The following is an 18,174-nucleotide window of genomic DNA, read 5'->3' on the forward strand; positions in this document are numbered from 1 at the left end:
AAGCAATCAAGACGGTGGGTGGTGGGGGCGGAAGCGGGGGACTGAAACTTTCACGATGATAATGGGTTGTTTTTCTTCCAGACTCTTCGCTGACTTGGGGTATGGGCTCGATCGCACTGAGACAACACTCTCCAGGCCTCACCCACTGTGTCTTATCAAGCACACCACGTTTTCTAGCTGGGTCAGGAAATGACCATCAGTTTCAACTCAAGAGAGAAAAGAGCGCACGGAGCATCTGTTTCGCTGGAGGGGCAAGACAAAAGCTAGATCAGACACTCCTGCTCAGTGGCTTTGTCTCTGATGGAAAGGAAGCTGCCCTGGGCACAGAGGCAGAGATGGGAAAAGCGTGATCAAGAAGAGGCTGGGCTCTGTATTCTCACATGCACTGAGGTCTCTGGGCTGGGCCGGGGGTAGGATGGGTCTTTGGGCCATGCTTCCACCCACTAGATGGTCCCCTGGATTCTAACAGAAACCACCCAGGTGGTCCTTGGTGTGGCTCAGACTCTTAGGAGGGGCATCCTTATCTTAGGCCGCCTGTTCATTTCCACCCACTGGCCCCCGTTTCGCCTTCCTGTTTGATGTGCTAGCCCCACAATCCCCACGGAAGCCAAGAAAAAGAAACTGACATCTTTTCTCTCTTAAGTCGACAAGTCTCTTCATCTCTCTGTCCCCTTTGCTTCCAACTCAGCCCCTTCCCTTCCCGGGACCAGAGGGCGATGCCAGCCCGTCAACACTTAGTATCTTGACCTTAGTGGGAAAGACCCCAGGCCCGGTTTCACAGCATCTTTGTATCTCCTGGAGATCGGATAATCTTGATTTCCGTGACAATGCTTTTTGGCCAAGAATGGCAGAGGATGACCTGGATTCCAAGAGGTCAAAGGCAGGCTGGAATGTTCCAGAAAGTGGGTGGATCCCTGGTCAGGACCGGAAGTAAGCGAGGGCAATGGACAGGTCAGGGGGTCCCTCTCCTGCTGAGGAGACTCCCAGAGAGGAGTCAGAGAAGCCACGTCAGTTACTCTGAAAGGTCTCAGATCTAGGTGGGCAGGGCCTTACCTGTGACAGATACCCAGATCAGTGGGGAAATGACCCAAAAGAGTGAGGGCCTCAGGGTGGTCCCTGGGGTACACTGGCAGACGGACAGCCCCTGATCCTTCTGGAGAGCCTCCTGCCAGAAATGGTGAATTTCTTTCCAGGACGCCTCACGTACTTTCAGGGAACAAAAGGTAAAACTCATTGAGCAACAGTGCACTTTTGATGTGCAGAGAAATTAAATAGAGCCTAACGATTTCCTCTCCGGATGCTCTGTCTCCCTCAGGCCATCGGGTCCTCTCCTTCCCTTTAAGGGCTGGCATGGTGCTGAACACAGGGCATCTGAGAGCCGATGAGGCCTGGGAACTGCCAGAGGCACCTGAGCCCCTCTCTTGCCCATGCACTTTTCCTCAGTCATCTAACCCCTGCTTTGGGGGCCTTGAGGTTTTCACGGGAAGCAAAGAAAGAGAATATACACCAAAGAAAGATGCTGGAGACCGGGTGTGTTCCAAGTGTGAGATCAATGTCTTTTTATTGCCATCTTAACAAAAATACTTGGGAGGCAATCTTTGATTCCAGCATCAGAGGGCGGGGGGGGGGCAATGCCAGACAATAGTCAAGCCATTGGGCTGTCGGACAGGGGAGTGTTCAGTTTGGGGGAACAGGAACCCCCAAAGAACACAGAATGGGGAGAAGGAGCCCAGGACACAGGGACACTGAGGTTGCCCTCCATTCTCCCTACACAGGGCAAAGCCTGAGCTGGGTCTAGAAGCAGCACTCCAGGAAGGGCTGCGGCAGACACCAGCCACAGCAATGCTCCCTGCCCCCACGGTGGCTCTAGGGGGCGGGTGTGGGAGGGCGGAGGGTCGGGGAATGAGAGTTCCTGCCAGGGTCAGCCTCAGGCCAGGGAGCAAAGAGGACACAGAGCTGAGCTGCACCCACATCAGAGCTAAGCTTGCACCCGCCACCCCCCCACCTCCCTCCCTCACTCTAAGAACCCGGCTCTCTGCCCACACTCCAAAACCAAACGTGAAGCTTCAACATGTGTGTAGCTAATGCAGACGCAGCCCAAGCAAGCAGAGGCAAGGCATGCTGGAACCTGGAATGGGACTGGAGCCCCGCTGGGCTCTGGGTTCTTTTAGAAGCCAGAGGAGGGGTTGCCTTCTGGATCCTGAGACTTGGGCCCTGCTTCTCCCCAGCCACTGGCTGTCAGCCTTCGGGCTGGGGGGGGGTGGGAGGTTGGACTCACGCCCTAAATGCTGCTGTCGCCTCCCATTCACACCCCAAAGAGCTTGGCAAGGGCAGGCAAGGAGCAACATGCCTTCTAAGCCCAGACATGGCCTCTACAGGGGAGCTGGAAAAATCCACAGACCTGGCTTCCAGTCCTGGCCCCCTGGGACTGTGGCTTCATTTGTCACCTATGCGATGCAGATGGTGATGGTAATAATGACGACCAAATACCCGACCTGGCTGCCTCTCCGATCGCCACGAGGACCCACTGCAAGACACATCTGCGAGTGCAGGGAGAAGCATCACGAGCCCTAAGAGCTTCAGATCGTCTTCTGCTTCCTCCGACGTCACCCCATTCTTCTCCCCGCTCCACAAAAGGCAAGCATGGCAGCTGAGCACACGCGCGCACGCGCAAGGGCAAGCGGAAGGCCAAGGCAGGGGAGCCCCCACCCCGGGGCTCAGAGCCCTGGGAGAGGGGGAGACAGACCCCTTCCAGGAAGGGCTGAGCTCTGCTTGCCCATCCTCAGGCCTGGCCCCCTTTGAAAGCCCCCGGATCAGGGCCAGGGAGGCTGATGCAGCAGCCCTGAGGATGGAAAGCAGGAGTCCATTCGGCTGCTCCCCACACTTGCTCCCCCCTTCCCGGCAAAGGCCTGCTGCCATGGGGTGCAGACCAAGAGGAGGCTGACCCTCCAGGCCAAGTGAGCATCAGGCAGGTAGCTTTTCCTGCATCTTGAGCACATCTGCCAAAGATGAGGGAGTAGGGCTGAATACTTGCCCCGTTAGAGACCAGGGCGGCCGACCTGAACTCGGTGAGGAGACGTGGTCCCCCCAACACCCTACAAAGGTCATCGATCTCGGACACGAGAGACTGGCCTCTGTCTCAAGGCCAGACACCCCTCCTGCAGCTCTCTTCCTCCCAGCGCAGACTGGCCGGCTTAGAAATTGTGCTTTCTCTTCCGAGACCTGGTAGTCCGTGTGGGGGCTGGTGCCGGGGGTGCCTCTGGGGGCTCCGCTGGGGGAGCCTCGGCCTGGGGGGTAGAGCCCGTGGGGGCTGCCCCTTCAGGCCCCCGCTGAGATGCCTGAACCCCATCCCGGATCTCTGTCAGCGTCTGGCACATCTGGCTGACGCGGCTGGTCAGCTCGGCCATGGCCTGGCCGATGACATGCATGCTGTTGGCCATGTCCCGGTGCACTGTCACCAGCTCCTGGCAGAACTGCCGAAAGACCTCAGTCTGCTGGGCGTGGGCGTGGAGGAGCTGCCAGTCAAGGCCCGCGCTGGGTGGGCTGGGGTGCGGCCGAGGGGTCCGGCAGGCGGTCTGGGCCGGGGGCGAGGGTCGGGGCAGGGCCTCGGGCTTGGGGCCCACTGTCTCGGACTGGTCGGAGGAAGAGGAGGAGCGGAGCAGGGTGGGCCTGGCCAGGCAGGCCTCTTCCTCTGGCGACGGCTGCAGGGGCACCCGCAGGGGCTGCCTCGAGGGCCCAGGTGTCTCCTCATCTTCATCATCTTGCGGGATAAAAAACAAAGAAGGGTAGATGATTACAACGAGGAGAGAGAAGGCAGCCCTGGGTTCAGACCACCCTGCAGGGTTACCCAGCATCCCCCACCCTGCTACCCCTCAGCCTAGTTCAGTGCGTGCCCTCTCCACCACCCACCCAGGGAGGGAGAAGCACCTGCTCCCTACGTCCCCAAGGTGCTCGGGCCAGGCACCGCCCGGGAGACAGGCGAGCGTGAGCAGAGGCCACCTCCCCAGGCCCCCTTCCTTTCCTGGGAATAGCAACATTCCAGTGGGACCCCAGTCCCGTGACAGTGTGTCAACCAGGGGCTCACTTCCACTCTCTGTGACTCAGTTTCTGCAAAGCAAGGGTAACAACTCTCTAAATACCGCTCAAGAAGCCAACACAAGAGCAAAGACAGGAAGGCACTCGGCAGAGCACAAAGAGCGACACCTGCCAAACGGGGCCAGCTGCTCTTGGCCGCCCTGAGTGCCAGCCATTTCTGAGTTGCTGGGGGCCACCTTGTGGCCTTGCTGGAATCTGCAGCTTTCGGTCACAGATGGGGGAAGCGGACAGGCTGGAGAGGGGAGGAAAGAGATGGCGCTGGCACAGACAAGCCCAGCCGGTGCAGAGCAAATCTACCTGGCCACCAGCCCTGATGTCCCCTCAGCGCCCCAAGGGGGGGCTACCCAGGCAGACACATTCCCTTTACCTGGGAGCACCTGACGGCGCACAGAGACCATTAGACAGACTGCTAGTCAGGGCCAGTCACGGGGAGGGGCCCAGCCCTGCACACATGGGTCTCGGCGGCTCTCGTGACCAAGCGGATTCCCACGGCAGGAGTCAAAAAGATACAGGCTGACTCTCCCAACACACACACCTCCCTGCCTGTACCTGGGGGGCTGAATTCAGAACCACCCCGGGCGGAGGTGACAGGACGACATTCATCTTGCCCTGGGCCATGTGCCTCCCAAGGGTCCTGGGACATCAGCCCAGTAAGAGAGCCTAGTGCCTTGTGCCCCCACTTGGTGGATACCCGTTCTGGAGCGGCAGGGTTGGAGGGAGCGGTGCGGGCTGATGTGGCGGGGCTCCCTCCCTTCCAGGGCCTCACTCCACAGAGCCCCTGAGCCTCTGGCCAAGCGCCACCGTAACAGCTGGGAAAAGGAGGGTTGGCCCAGCCTCAGTGGAGGGGTCCCGGGCCCCCTGCCCAGCTCAAGTCCCGTTTGCTAACCTCATTACCTTTGGGCTCAGGGAGACAGAGGGATGAGCAAGACACAACGTAGAGAACAGACTTCACCAGGGGCTGGCCCCTTTCTTGTTCTTATAAACGGGTAGCATCACCCAGAAACTTGGGAAAACACTGATTTAGAGGGAGCTGGCAGGCCCAGGTTCACGTCTTTGTTCTGAATCTAGCTCTGAGACCACCTCTGTTCCTGGAGCTTAGCTGCCTCATCTGGACAACATGGAAGTCAGACTGGCCGGCCTCCTCTTTCCTTCCCAGTTCTTAATATCTGACTCCGAATGGCCACCTGTCAGGAGCCCCAGCCAGACAGGAAATTAGCAAGATCCCTGCAGCAAGGGGCCTAGGAAGGGAAGGCTGGGGCTTCGTGAACCATCTCTCCCAGGGCTGGAGGGGCTGGCTGGCTTCTCTGAAGCCCCCGTGCCCTGTTGGTCTGACAGCCTGCGGCGAGGACAGTGGGCTGCGGGTGGGGGGCAGATGTGCACAGAAGCCGAGCTGAAGCGGGTGCAGCCTGGGCCAGGAAGGGCCTCGAGTGCCCCCGCTTCTGGGGAGCCCCAATAAGAACTAAAGCCCCAAAGGACAGACAGCCATCTCGGCCAGGAGATTCCACACCCGCAGCCCCTGGCATCAAAGTTCATCCTGAGACACAGGAAGCAGAGAGGAAAAGAGAGAGACCAGCGGTGGGAAAAGAGGGCCAGAGTGGGCCATGGGCAGTGGACCCAGAGCACAGAGAGGGGGATGTTAGATGGAGCCTTGGGGTGGGCAGAAAGAGGCCGAGGGCAGAGGGAAGGCAGAATGGCACCGAAGAGGGCAGCGTGGAAATGAGACAAATAAAGACACTCGGAATAGACACACAGAAAGGGCTGAGCTTTTGGGCCGGGACTTGGCCAGCTTCCTCTGACGCCCCTCCCCCTCGCCGGCTGCACGGGGCTTCCCTGGCTCCTCTCTGTTCCTGGAACGTGCCAAGCGCCTTCCTGATGCGGGGCCTCGTACATGCTGTTCTGGCCTGTGAGGCCCTCCCCTCCCCTGCACTGCGCCCCACGCGCACCGGCCCGCTTAACTCTTCCTCAGCCTCCGTCTCGGTTCCACTGTGGCTCCGGGGAGCCTTCCCCCGCCCCGGTGGTCAGCGAGTCCACCGCTCCTGCTCCCAGCCAGGCTGCTACATAATCTGCGGAGCCGAACGCCACAGGAAAACGCAGGCGCCTCGTTCCAGCGCTGGCCTGCGTTGCAGGAGGGCAAGAGCAGAGCAGCTACAGCCCAGCTCTGAGCCCCTGGGAGCCGCAGGTCGCAGGCCCACGAGGTCAGCCCTGCCCTCAGGACCTCCTGTAGTTGTCCTAGGTGCCTTCTTTACACATTTCCTGGGGCAGTTATTTAATGAAAGTGTGTTTATTCTCACGAGTCTAGGAACCTCCCAAGAGCATGCACGGGGTAGGGTTTCTACCCAACGCTGCCTTCCCAGCTCCCAACACAATTCCTGGCACCGTGTTCAGGAAATATTCTAGAGTGGATGACGGAATAGGGGTAGTACAGTGGATAGACGTGGGAGAAGGAGGGAAGGATGGAAAGACTGGGCGAGGCAGAGAGAACAGGAGACAGAGAGGACAGGTGTGGGGGACACCACAGAGGAGTGGGCGGGGAATAGGCGGGGGGCGGAGCTTGGGGAGGGGAGGTGGGCGGTACTCACAGCTAGTCGAAGGGCTGTCGGTGGCATCCAGTTCTGCCCTGGGGAAGCAGTGCCCGGCCCGGGCCGTGAGCAGCGCTGACTCGATGGCCCTCTCGTGGGCAGTGAGCACGATGGTGGGGGCTCGGCCCCCAGCCCCCGGGCCCGACAGGGACTGCTGCATGAAGGCCAGCTTGTCCTTGGTCCTCCGTTTCATGTCATCCCATCTGTGCTTAATGTCCTTGACGGAGCGGGGGACCTGGCTGACGGAGGTGATTTTCCGGGCTATGCCTTCCCAAATCTTGTCCCTGTCGGCATGGGACAGCCGCATGGTCTCCCTCCCAAAGAGAACCGCTTCGTGGTGGGTCACCTCCGTGACCAGAATGTCCAGCTCCTCCTTGGAGAACTTGGGCTTCCTCTTACGCTCGGCCAGGGGTGCCACGTTCCTTGGGTTGAATATCCCACAAAGCACAATTGGGTAAATGACCGTCAATGCGGTGGGCCTCCTCCTTCCTAATCGCCGGCCCCCAGCTGGGGAGCCAGGAGGCACCTGGGCGCCCTCGCCCGCTCACCACCACCACACCCTCCTCCTAGCGACAGGCCCCTTCCGCCACTCCTTGGAGGGCAGGAGGAGACGTGGCGGACGCGATGGGAGCGCTGGCTGGAGCTGGACGCCTTCGGTTTCAGGCCCTGCCTCGCCTCTGTCCAGCTGTGAGAGCCCCGGCAGCTCAGCAGCCACTCCCGGCTCCACGCTCCCCATCGGGGAACCCGAGTAACAACCGCCCCCACCTCGGGAGTTGTTACCAAGGAGGGAAAAAGCACAGCGATGAAAAGAGCTTTAAAGCCCTAAACGGGAATAAAGGATCCTTATGGGGTTAGGATGAGGCCACTGCCTCTACAAAACGATATTTACATAAGGCCATAGTGCCCAAGGCTCTAAACAGGGTGACTATTTACAGTGGGCTTCCGTGGTCTCGCGGGTGACGCCCACGATGAGGGCGTGGTTACAGAAACCTTGTTCCGCCCAGTGGCTCTCTTCCCCTTCCCCGTTTCCCCAGTCCCGCCTCTGGGTGTGTGCCGGCTCCCCTCCCACCGCAGCGCTGGCTGGCAGCAGCTCCTTTAGGGGTGGGCTGCTCTGGTTTTTTGGTACCTCGTGGGTAGAATGTGAGGAACCCATGAGCAACCCTCCGGAGACAAGTTCCACTTTGATGGACACCAGCAAGGTCCTTGGCTTCCATCTGCACAGAGCAGCCAGGGGCCCTGGGCATGGGTACAGGGCAACCCTTACCCCTCTGGCCTGGCACCTACTCTGGCTCTAAAGCTCAGTATCTCCGCAGTGGGGTCCTGTCCACCTTAACTCATGCTCAGGGTCACAACCATCCACCCAGGAGAGGCACCTGGGGGACGGAGGGAAACCTGGAGCCTGATTCACTCCTCTGGGTGCTACTGAAGCCCCGGCCAGAGGCAGGGGCACAAGACCCATCAGCCCTCACCTCTCCACTCCCCCCCACCCACCCAGAATAGCACCCAAGAGGCAGGAGAGGAAGACCCAGGCCTGGGCCTTGTGCTCAGACAGACTTTGGATTAGAGGCTGAGTCTCCTGGGCAAACCTCGGATACCCCTCTGTAAATAAGGGTATGTGCCCCCTTCCAGGGCTGCCAAGAGGACTTCATGCGGGGGCTTCTTAATCTCACCACTATTGGCATTTGGGATCCAAATATTCTTTGTTGGTGAGGCAGGGGGCCTCCTGGACAACGTAGGATATTTATTAGTATCCTTGGCTTCCACTTGATGGAAACCAGTAGCATCCATCCGCGGAACTATGACAACCCCAAATGTCTCAAGGCACTGCCAAATGCCTCCAGGGGACAGAAGAGCCTGTGGTTAGAGGCCACTGACTTCATGAAGGCAGAGCACCTCGCATGGCACTGCCATCGGGTCAACGCTCATCGAGTGGGCGCCCATTCTCTTCCCAGCCTACTATGTATGGTTTGAAGACATGAACCAACTCCCTTCCATCCTCTGCAAGACCCTAAGCTGTGCCAGTGCAAATGAAGGTGTCTGCAAATTGGAAAGAGCTATACAAAGGGAAGCTGCATATTAAAGAGGAAGGAAGGTCCCCAGCATGAACTGGCTTTCCACTCACTCCAGCTGCCACCAGAGGGCCATCTCCCTGGTAACGAACCATACACCCAACCCCAACCTACTCCTTGAATCTCTAATGAAATGAGGGCCTCCCAGCCCTGGCACCATCTTGGGTCAAAATGGGGCTTGGAGGAGGAACAGGAGAGACCTCAAGCCAGCAGGGTAGCAGTAGTAGAACCCCCCTCACACACAAGGTCCAGAAAGCCATGCTTTGCCTGCTCTCTAGTGCACAAGCAGAAAGAACACTGGCCAAGACGTCCAGAATGGGCTGCATGATCTTGAGTAAGACGGTGCCCGGCTCTGGGCCTCAGTTTCCCACTGTAACATGAAGACCAGAACAGAGCAGAGGCTCTCAACACCAGCGGCGCATCAGTATCACATGGAGAGCTTTTAAAAACTACCAGTGCCCTGCGCTCAGTCCCAGACAGATTAAGTCAGAATCTACTGGGTGCCACACAACCACTCAGTTAAGATGACGAACCTCTTTCTTTGGGATTGTGGTAAAGCCTTGTCCCCAAGCTGAAAGATCAGACAGGGGTGGAAGAGCGGAACAGAATCAGCTCTAATGGCCAGAGCTCCTGAAGCCTCGAAAGCAACCGTGCAGAAAGGCCTGACCCACACTGCACTCAAACACACTCTCCCTTGCTGGCCTGGAGCCAGAGTAGAGCTGGGGGGTCTGGGCCGTGGAGCCCACTTGCCGGCCTGCCAGATACTGGTCTCCATTTCCCACTTTTGCGTCTTGGCTCACGAGGCCCTCAGATGAAATGCTGGCCCCTTTGAAGGGGCTCAAGGCCTCCTCCCCGTTTTCACCCGGCCCCTCGAAACACATGGCCCAAGTCTACATCAAACAGCTGTTTTGGGAAAGCAAGTTCTGGGGTGAAAGGTGTGAGTGCTGGGAGGGCAGGAGGGCAGGGCCGGGCCCATCCATCTCGAGTGCCCGGTACTGGCTCTGACTCGCCGCAGGTGCTCAGGAATGGGTGCTGAGTTGCACGGGTTAAGCTGACCTGCACCCAGTGACTGGGGAGAGGACAAGGGCAGCCAGAAGTGTCCATCCACCTTCTTGGAGCCGCTTTCAGGGCACGGCTGACCTGTGTATGTGAAAGGGGGCTGGGGAGTGGATGCCTGTCCCCACAGCACAAGGCAGGGGCTCGCCTGTCGCCTGTCCCCGGCGCCTCTGCTTCTGCACCTGCTAAATGGCAATGAGGACAGCCACCCTGACAAATAAGAGGATAAATCCTTCAGTGTTCTGGAGCGTGTAAGCTGCAGCCCACCCATCGGCGGGTGTCAGGAGGGAGCACATGTGGACAGTGAAGCCCCAAGACAGGGGACCTCCCCACGCCGAACCCATCTCTCCCCATGTGCTTGCAAAGCCTCGGTGTTTAAATCCAGCAAACTCCCTCCTAGGAAGTCCCTAGCTACCCTCCCTCCAAGCACTACCTCTCCTCTACCCCCAGCCCCCACCCCCATAGGGCATAGAACTGCACAAACGCCAGCAGAGGGATGGATGCATGACGTGGCTGTGCCCCTGCGTCCAGCCATCCGAGTCTTCCTTCCCCTCCCAACACAGATCCTAAACCCCGTCACGGCGCCTGAGTCCCAGAGAGAGGCTACCGAGGAGGCAACGAGGCAAGCTGACCTCCCGCACTGCCCACTGACCCCACTGGGCAGGGCCCTGGCACACGGCACAGGCCCACAGCACAGAGCCAAAAGGAGCACCCTTGGTCCCCAACTCCGTTCAGCCATCTCTGGGTCACCCCGGGCCAGGCTCCTGCTCTCTCTGGCTGGCAGTGAAGGATCCTTCTAGCACAAACTTCTGTCCCAAACAAGAAAACCACTCTAACAATCGAAAACTGAGCTGGAGACTGTGCCTTTTTCCATGCTGGCCTTTTAAACAATGGCTGGGGGTTGCACTGGGGTGATCCCTGCACCAGTCCAGCCAGTCTGCCTGTGAGAGGTGTCACAGTCCCCCAAGTGGGAATGCTGCCAGGAGCCTGGGGTCTGGGGCCTCCAGAAATACTGATAAGTGCACTGATGAGTGTGTCCCCATAACCAACTGGTCTGGCCAGAGGTCTCCTCTAGAGCCTCCTGATGGAAGCCTAAGGGAGCTAGAGGCTTGGTCCCCCAAACGAGACATGTGCAAAACCCTGCAAAGAACAGTCCAGGGGGCCTTCAGGGACCTCCACCACTGGAGGCCCTAAGGCCTACCACACTCCTTTGGCCTCCTTTCCAGTGTTTGGGCGAGGCTCCTGGGAAATCAGCAGAGAGCAGGACTCACCTCATCCAGTTGGCTTTAGTCTCATCTGACCCATCTATTGACTTGTAGCGGTTGTTCTTGTCCACAATCTGGAAGACAGAGAGAGAGTCTAGAATGGGGCCATCCTAGAGGGGGCTCTCATGTCCCTGGACCAGGGACCAGACCAGAGCCCAGGGCTATCACACAGAACCTTCCCTGGTGCCCTCCCACTACAAAGCCCCCACTTCTGCAGGACTGAGCCCTGAGCTGGGACAGGAATCCCATCTCTCTCCTCTATCTTGATGGAATATCCAATATGGCCAGCAAGCAGTATTTCCAATAGTAATACAATGCAGCAACAACAGTTAAACCCAGCCCTTCCTTCCTCTTTATGCTTTCTGTGGGAGACTGAGGCTGGCCCTGGTTGACTTGGCACTGGGATGTGATTTCATAGGGTGCCTCATCTCCCCAGTCTCAAAATGTTCAAGAGCCTCAAGGTTTGGGCTGAGCCCCTTCATCTTCTGTGAAACTGTCTTTATCTCATCATCACTCTTGATTCAGAGTTCAGCTGGCTATGGAACTCCAAGCAGATGAAGTTTATTTTCTTTCAGCATTTTGAAGATTGCCAAAAAGGCTGCCATAGGCTCTTAAGCAAGCTACTGTTAGTCTAATGTTGTTCTTTTGTGGATAATCTGACTATAGAAATTTTAAGACTTCCCCTTTATTCTTGATTTTTTGCAGTTTCACTGTGGGGTTTTGAAGTGGAGATTTACTTTTAAAAATTCTCGTCACTTGATGAGCACAATACTTGATGACTTCTATATCTTTTACAATTCTGGAAACTTCTATGTTATTATGCTTTTGAGTACAGCTTCTTAGTCATTTTTACCAGTCTCTTCTTGCAGCATTCCTATTAAACATATACGGGAAATCTATTCTCCATGTCTTTTAGTTACTCTTTATATTCTTCCCTCTTTATCTTTCTGGGTGATGCTCCTGGTAAATTTCTCAGAACTCTCTTCCAATTCACTAATTCTCTCTTCGACTATGTCTAATTCAGAGTTTATCCACCTAGTGAGGTTTTTCCTTTCTTTCCTTTCTTTTTTAATGCAATGGATATTTTCCATTCCCAGAATTTTCAATTGGGTCTTCTTCACACACATCTTTTCTTATTCTGCCTCTTTTTGTTTCATAGTGTTGAAAAGCCTCTTTTTCCCTTTCCTAACAGCTTTATATAATACCATTTGATAAGTTTTGACCAAAGGATACACTCATTACCACAATCAAGATAACAAACACATCCATCACTCCTAAGAACTTCTTTCTGCCCCCTGTAATCCTTCCCTTCTGCCTCTCTCCATATCTCCCAACCCCAGTCCACAGGCGACCAGTGAGCTACTTTCTGTCACTTTGCATTTTCCAGAATTTTATATAAATGGAATCAAATGGGAGGCATGTCTGTCTTCTTTCACTCAGCACATTTTGAGATTTGATCCTTTTGATGTGTGTATTAGAGTTCATTTCTTTATATTGGTGAGGAGTATTCCATTGTTTGGATGTGCTACTATTTGTTTTTTATCTAATTATTGATGAGCATCTGGGTTTTGTCTAGTTTTTGGCTTTTACAAGTAAAGCTGCTAAGAGATATCAAATCTTTGTATAGACACATGAGCTTTAATTTCTCTTGGGCAAATACCTAGTAGTGGAACTGCTGGGACACCTGGTAAGTATACATTTAACTTTTAAGAAACTGCTAAACTGTTTTCCAAAGCAGCTGCACCATTTTTACATTCCCGCTAACCACATGTGGGATTTCCAACTGGTCCACATCCTTGTTAATACTTGGTATGAACAGGTTTTTTTTCATTTTAGCCATTTTAATAGATATGAAGCAGTATCTCATTGTGGTTTTAATTTGCATTTCTCTGATGACTAATGATATTGAGTATCTTTTTGTGCATTTGTCAGCTGCATATCTTCTTTAGTGAACTGTCTATTCAAATCCTTTGCCTATTTTTAAAAAGTGTACAATTCAGTGCTTTCTAATTGGGTTAGCTGTCTTTTTTTTTTTTGAGTTGTAAGAGTTTTTTAAAATATATATTCTGAATATTAACCCTTGTCAGGTATGGAATTTGCCAATATTTTCTCTCATTTCATGGGCTGTCCATTCACTTTCTTGATGATGGACTTTGGTACACAAAAGGTTTTAATGTTGATGAAGTCCATGTTTTTTTTTTTTTCTCTTTTGTTGCTGCCAATTTTTTTTAATTAAAATTTTTTTTTTCCTATTGTTGACTTTTAAGAGTTTTTTTAAAAAAATATTTTGGATACAAGTCCTTTATCAGACATATGACTAACAAATATTTTCTCCTAGTCTGTGGCTTGTTTATTCACTCTCTTAATGGTGTCTTTCTAAGAGCAGAGGTTTTTAATTCAAACAAACAAAAGTCCACTGTCTTATTCTTCTTAATGGACATTATCCTTACTTTCTTTGACGATTCTAAGGCTGTGAGTGTTAATTATCTATTATCCCTTTCATCCATAGTAACAGAACCCCTGGATTATAACTGCGTACCTGGCTACCTGTAATAATAGGATACATTTCTTGCGCCTTCTCCTCTGGCTAAGTTCTAGCCAAAAGGATGTAAGTGGAAGTACCATCTTTCTGAAAACTTCTTTAAAAGACAGCTGATATATGTCCTCCCACCATCTTGCTGCCTAGACCGCAGATGTGATGGCTAGAGCTCTAGCTATCAACATGGACTATGAGGCTATAATCCAAGCACTGAGATAGTGATTAGGTATATGGAGCTTGGTTCCTGAGGACTTAGTGGAGCAAAGCCATCTCACCAGACCTAGAATGTATTCATAGAAGAAACCTTAACTCCTGTTTTGCTTGAGCCACTGTTATTTTGAATCTAGTTACTCACAGTCAAACTTACTCTTGAGACAGACCCTAAACAGTTATTTTAAATTCATGTCTTTTCTTTTTTTCTTTCTTTCTTCCTTTTTTCTTTCTTTTTTTTTTTTTTTGGTCTTTTTAGAACCACATCTGTGGCATATGGAAGTTCCCAGGGTAAGGGTCAAATCAGAGCCACAGCTTCCAGCCTACACCACAGCCACAACAATGCCAGATCTGAGCTGCATCTTCCCCTAAAACACAGCTTGTGGCTAACCCACTGGGTGAGGCCAGGGCTTGAACCCTTATCTTCATGGATACCAGTCAGGTTCTTAACCCACTGAGCCACAGTGGGAACTCCAACTCTATTTGGTTTAGTTAGGATGAATACATTTGTCATTGTTTTTGAAGGCTGTCTTTATAATATTAATGTTCTTCATTCGTTTTTGAGATGTCCTCCAGGGGCTGATCTTGAGTAGTCGTCTTTCTATCTCTTGCTTTTTCTCATTGGAAGCAGCCAACCCAGCTCCCCTTCCCCACCTCACATGCACTTCTACTTCATGTTGCCCTACAGGAGCTAAAACTAATGGCCCTCTCGGCCTGCCCTAGTCTAGAGTGATATGGGCCTTTGTTTTCAGTGCTGTGATCACTTTATGGTGTTCTCTCCTTTCTCTCTCTCTCTTTTTCTTTTTCTCTCTTTTTTTGGCGGGGGCTCAAAGCACGAACTCTCAGTCCGTCTGAACTGGAGGCCTCGTTGTCGCCTCCACACACATCTTCTTTATCTATATTCACCTCCAGCCCCACACTCTCCACGTGTTCATTACTCACAGGTTCTTCTCTCCAACCCCAGGGAATATCGAATTTCCCACATGAAATTCCCTTTGGATGTCCCATGGGCAGCTCAAACGTTCCTCAGGCCCCACCCCAGGCCTGTTCCTCTCATCGTCCCCACCACAGTATTTCAAACCACCATCCACTCAGGTTTCAGAAAGAAAATCATCCCTACCAAACCCCAGTGCATTGTACACTTCAAATGAATGAAATGAACGGCAATTGAATTCTATCTCTGTACAGCTGTTTCTATTTTTATTTTATTTTTATTTTTTATTTACTTATTTTTTTTGGTCTTTTGTTCTTTTAAGGCCGCACCTGCGGCATATGGAGATTCCCAGACTAGGGGTCGAATTGGAGCTGTAGCTGCCAGCCTACATCACAGCCACAGCAACTTGGGATCCAAGCCGTGTCTGCGACCTACACCACAGCTCATGGCAACACCGGATCCTTAACCCACTGAGCAAGGCCAGGGATGGAACCCGCCCCCTCATGGTTCCTAGTCAGATTCATTTCCACTGTGCCATGATGGGAACTCCCCATACAGTTGTTTTTAAAAAACAAAACAAGAAAAGGCATCCTTCATGCCTCCCTCTGTCGAGCCTCCCATATCTATTCCTTCAGGAAGACCCTCAAGCCAGATTTCGAAACTGCTCCTGTCTCCACTGCTTCCTGCAGCTACCCTGATCTGAGCCATCGCCAGCAATTCCAGACAACTGCACCAGATCTCAACTAACCTCCCTGATGCCTTTCGTGACTCTCCACTGCTTCCCCTCTGAGCTACTGGGGCACTCTGTCACTAATGCAAATCAGACCATGTCCGTCACCAGCTCAAGAAGGCAACCTCTGCGTTTACAATAAAATTCATACTCAGGGGTCACACTGCCTTCAAGGCTGGTATGACCTGGTCCCCACACACCTCCCAACTTCTCTTGGGCCTCTCTCTCCCCCTTCACTTTTCTGCAGCCGTGAGGCTGTGCGAGTGAGACTCACATTGCCTACCACTTGTTTTTCCCACTCTTAAAACGATGATCCTGAACTATTTTAAGCGTTCAGAAACGACCACACTGGACCCATCGGTGAGAGCCCACAAAACTGACCACCAGCCACATCTGTCCAGGACCTCTCTCTCCAGGCTTCAGAAATATCCCTAGATGTCAGGGAGGACCATCTCTGCCTCCAATTTATTCTCCTTCCTGCCCTCCCTTCAAGGGTTACCACCATCCTGAAGCTGGAAGGGAGCCTTCTCAATTTTACTATGCAAGGGTTCCCCCCCCCGCAAAGTACAGAACCAGTTTGCATGTTTCCAAAGTTTACAGAAATGGGACCCAAGTGGGCTTACCCTTTTGCAGCTTTTTCTCCCTAACTGTTGCTTGGCTGGTCCCTTGTTATCTTTTGGGTCTCAGTCCCTGTCACCTCCTCAGTAGGAGTTTTTCTTGACCTGAACCTGAAGTGGGTTCCCCGCTTCCACACCTGACCTCCGCACACCTGTCCCTCTCGGCGGCGTTATCGCTATGTCATCATCCCGTTGCTTCCTTTTAGAGACCTAATTGCAGGGTTCGTCTGCTTGTCAAGGTGGTAATTGACTGCCTCCCTCATTAGACCATAAGCTAATGAAGGCCAAGCGCACGGCTATCTGCTCTCGACGGTGGCCTGAACCCAGACAGCTAGCAGATATTCCACCGCGGGCACAGCACATGGTAGAATACTGGTTGGATGACTGAATATTGGATGAAGAGCCTTTTGCATAACAAACAAGTTAAAGAAAAAAAAAATTATATATGTTAATACGTGAATAAAAAGGAAATGAGTGGTGTGCTGGAGCTGGCTGGTACTGGCTAATGAGAGCCGATTGCAATTCTCTGGACCCTTAGGAACCGATTGTTAAACACAGCCATTATTAAAAATTAAATTATACAAACTTACAATTCAATAAATTACATTTTAAAAAAGTAACACAGACCCAAAGCTCACCACTCCCTGATTACTTTCCTATATTGACGGTCTTGAGGGAATTGCATCTACTGTGCAGTAGAAATACTACCGAATAACTGTCATGATATATCTCTTCCCATCTACTTGCCTAGTGCCTTCATGTTGGCAGCCTGAAACCAGCCATGGTGAGAGCATTTACACCAAAGATATTGACCCACATATCCCCCCCCTCACTGTAACCATCACCAGCAGGTTGTTGAATATTTATGAGCACATCGCTATGTTATGTGAATGTTTTTAGGTGCCTAGAAATCTGGGAGATGCATTTCAAACTCTCAACGCGGGTTACCTTTAAAAGGGAGGAAAGAGAAAAGGAGGATGAAGCTTTTGCTTTATGTGTCCATTTAGGATACTACTCTGTCCCTGGGGTTTAAAACGTTCAGACAGAAAGAGAAAACTTGCAGCTCAGGCTCCCCCTTCCCCAAACCATCTCTCCAGATGATGCCCCTGTCTTCAGGGACCTTGCCCTGGAATCTCACGAAACCCTGTACGTTATTATAATACCGAGCACCTTTCATGATCATTTTCTGATTGCGCCTCTACTCTCCTGGGGGAAAAGAGAAGCATCTGTAGGTCCCACCGCCAACAGCAAGAGCCCCTAGTGGGTACAAAGAGCCATGGAGCCCAAGGAATCGGCTAGAATCTCAGCATCACCACCGACAACCTGAATGGCCAGGCTTCAGTTTCCTCCCCTGCAAAAAGGGGTAGGAACCAGCCTTGCAGCTACCGTAATGATTGCAGTGGAAGGATCTCCATAAACGGCCACTACTAGCACTGTGATCGAGATTGTGATGATTAACAAATGGACCAAATCCTAGTTACGGTTAATCCCAGGTGGCGGGAGGTCCCGAGTCAATTCATAGGAAATGTGTGGGGCACCTGGAGTTCAGACCCTGCAGGTGCAGCCCATGCTCTTAAGCACTTGCAGAGTGATGGATGTCACCCCAGGCTCCCCTTAATGACCTCATCAGAATCAACCAGGAATGAGCTTGGAGGCCTCTCCGAACTTCCAGCTCAGCTGCTGGTTTGAGCAAATTTGCTGCGCAAAGATTGGCACTGTACCAGAGAGGAGCATTCCGCTTGGCAGCAGAATGTCCACCACCACCAACTCCCCATTAGGCTCCTCTAAACGGTGCCATAACCAGATGCTGCTGAGATTGGATGTGTGTGTGTGTGTGTGTGTGTGTGTGTGTGTGTGTTTAGGGCTACACCCGAGGTACATGGAGGTGCCCAGGCTAGAGGCTGATCAGAGCTACAGCTGCCGGCCTAGGCCACAGCTACAGCCACCCCAGATCTCAGCTGCGTCTGCAACCTACACCAACAGCAACGGCAACGCTGGATCCTTAACCCACTGAGCGAGGCCAGGGATGGAACTTGCGTCCTTGTGGATGCTAGTCAAATTCATTTCTGCTGAGCCACGC

At 53.1% G+C, this 18,174-nt stretch overlaps 1 protein-coding gene across 6 annotated transcripts in view; it reads right to left on the reverse strand.

Annotated features, from left to right (window-relative positions):
• PRDM11 (PR/SET domain 11) overlaps positions 1-18,174 on the reverse strand; it is a 91,397-nt gene that overhangs the window by 18,732 nt on the left and 54,491 nt on the right. For 5 of the 6 annotated variants that reach the window (XR_007134377.1, XM_047775923.1, XM_047775922.1 and 2 more), the window contains exon 5: positions 11,071-11,138. Coding sequence is in view for 5 of the 6 variants with exons in the window: in XM_047775923.1 (XP_047631879.1) it covers positions 11,071-11,138 (68 nt within the window). In the remaining variant the exon portion in view is untranslated. Of the gene's footprint in view, positions 1-2,692; positions 3,761-6,674; positions 7,097-11,070; positions 11,139-18,174 lie in introns of those variants that run through there. The other variant, XM_047775926.1, reaches the window with a different exon arrangement.

Source organism: Phacochoerus africanus, chromosome 4 (genome assembly GCF_016906955.1).
Source record: "Phacochoerus africanus isolate WHEZ1 chromosome 4, ROS_Pafr_v1, whole genome shotgun sequence".
NCBI classification, from domain to species: Eukaryota; Metazoa; Chordata; class Mammalia; order Artiodactyla; family Suidae; genus Phacochoerus; species Phacochoerus africanus.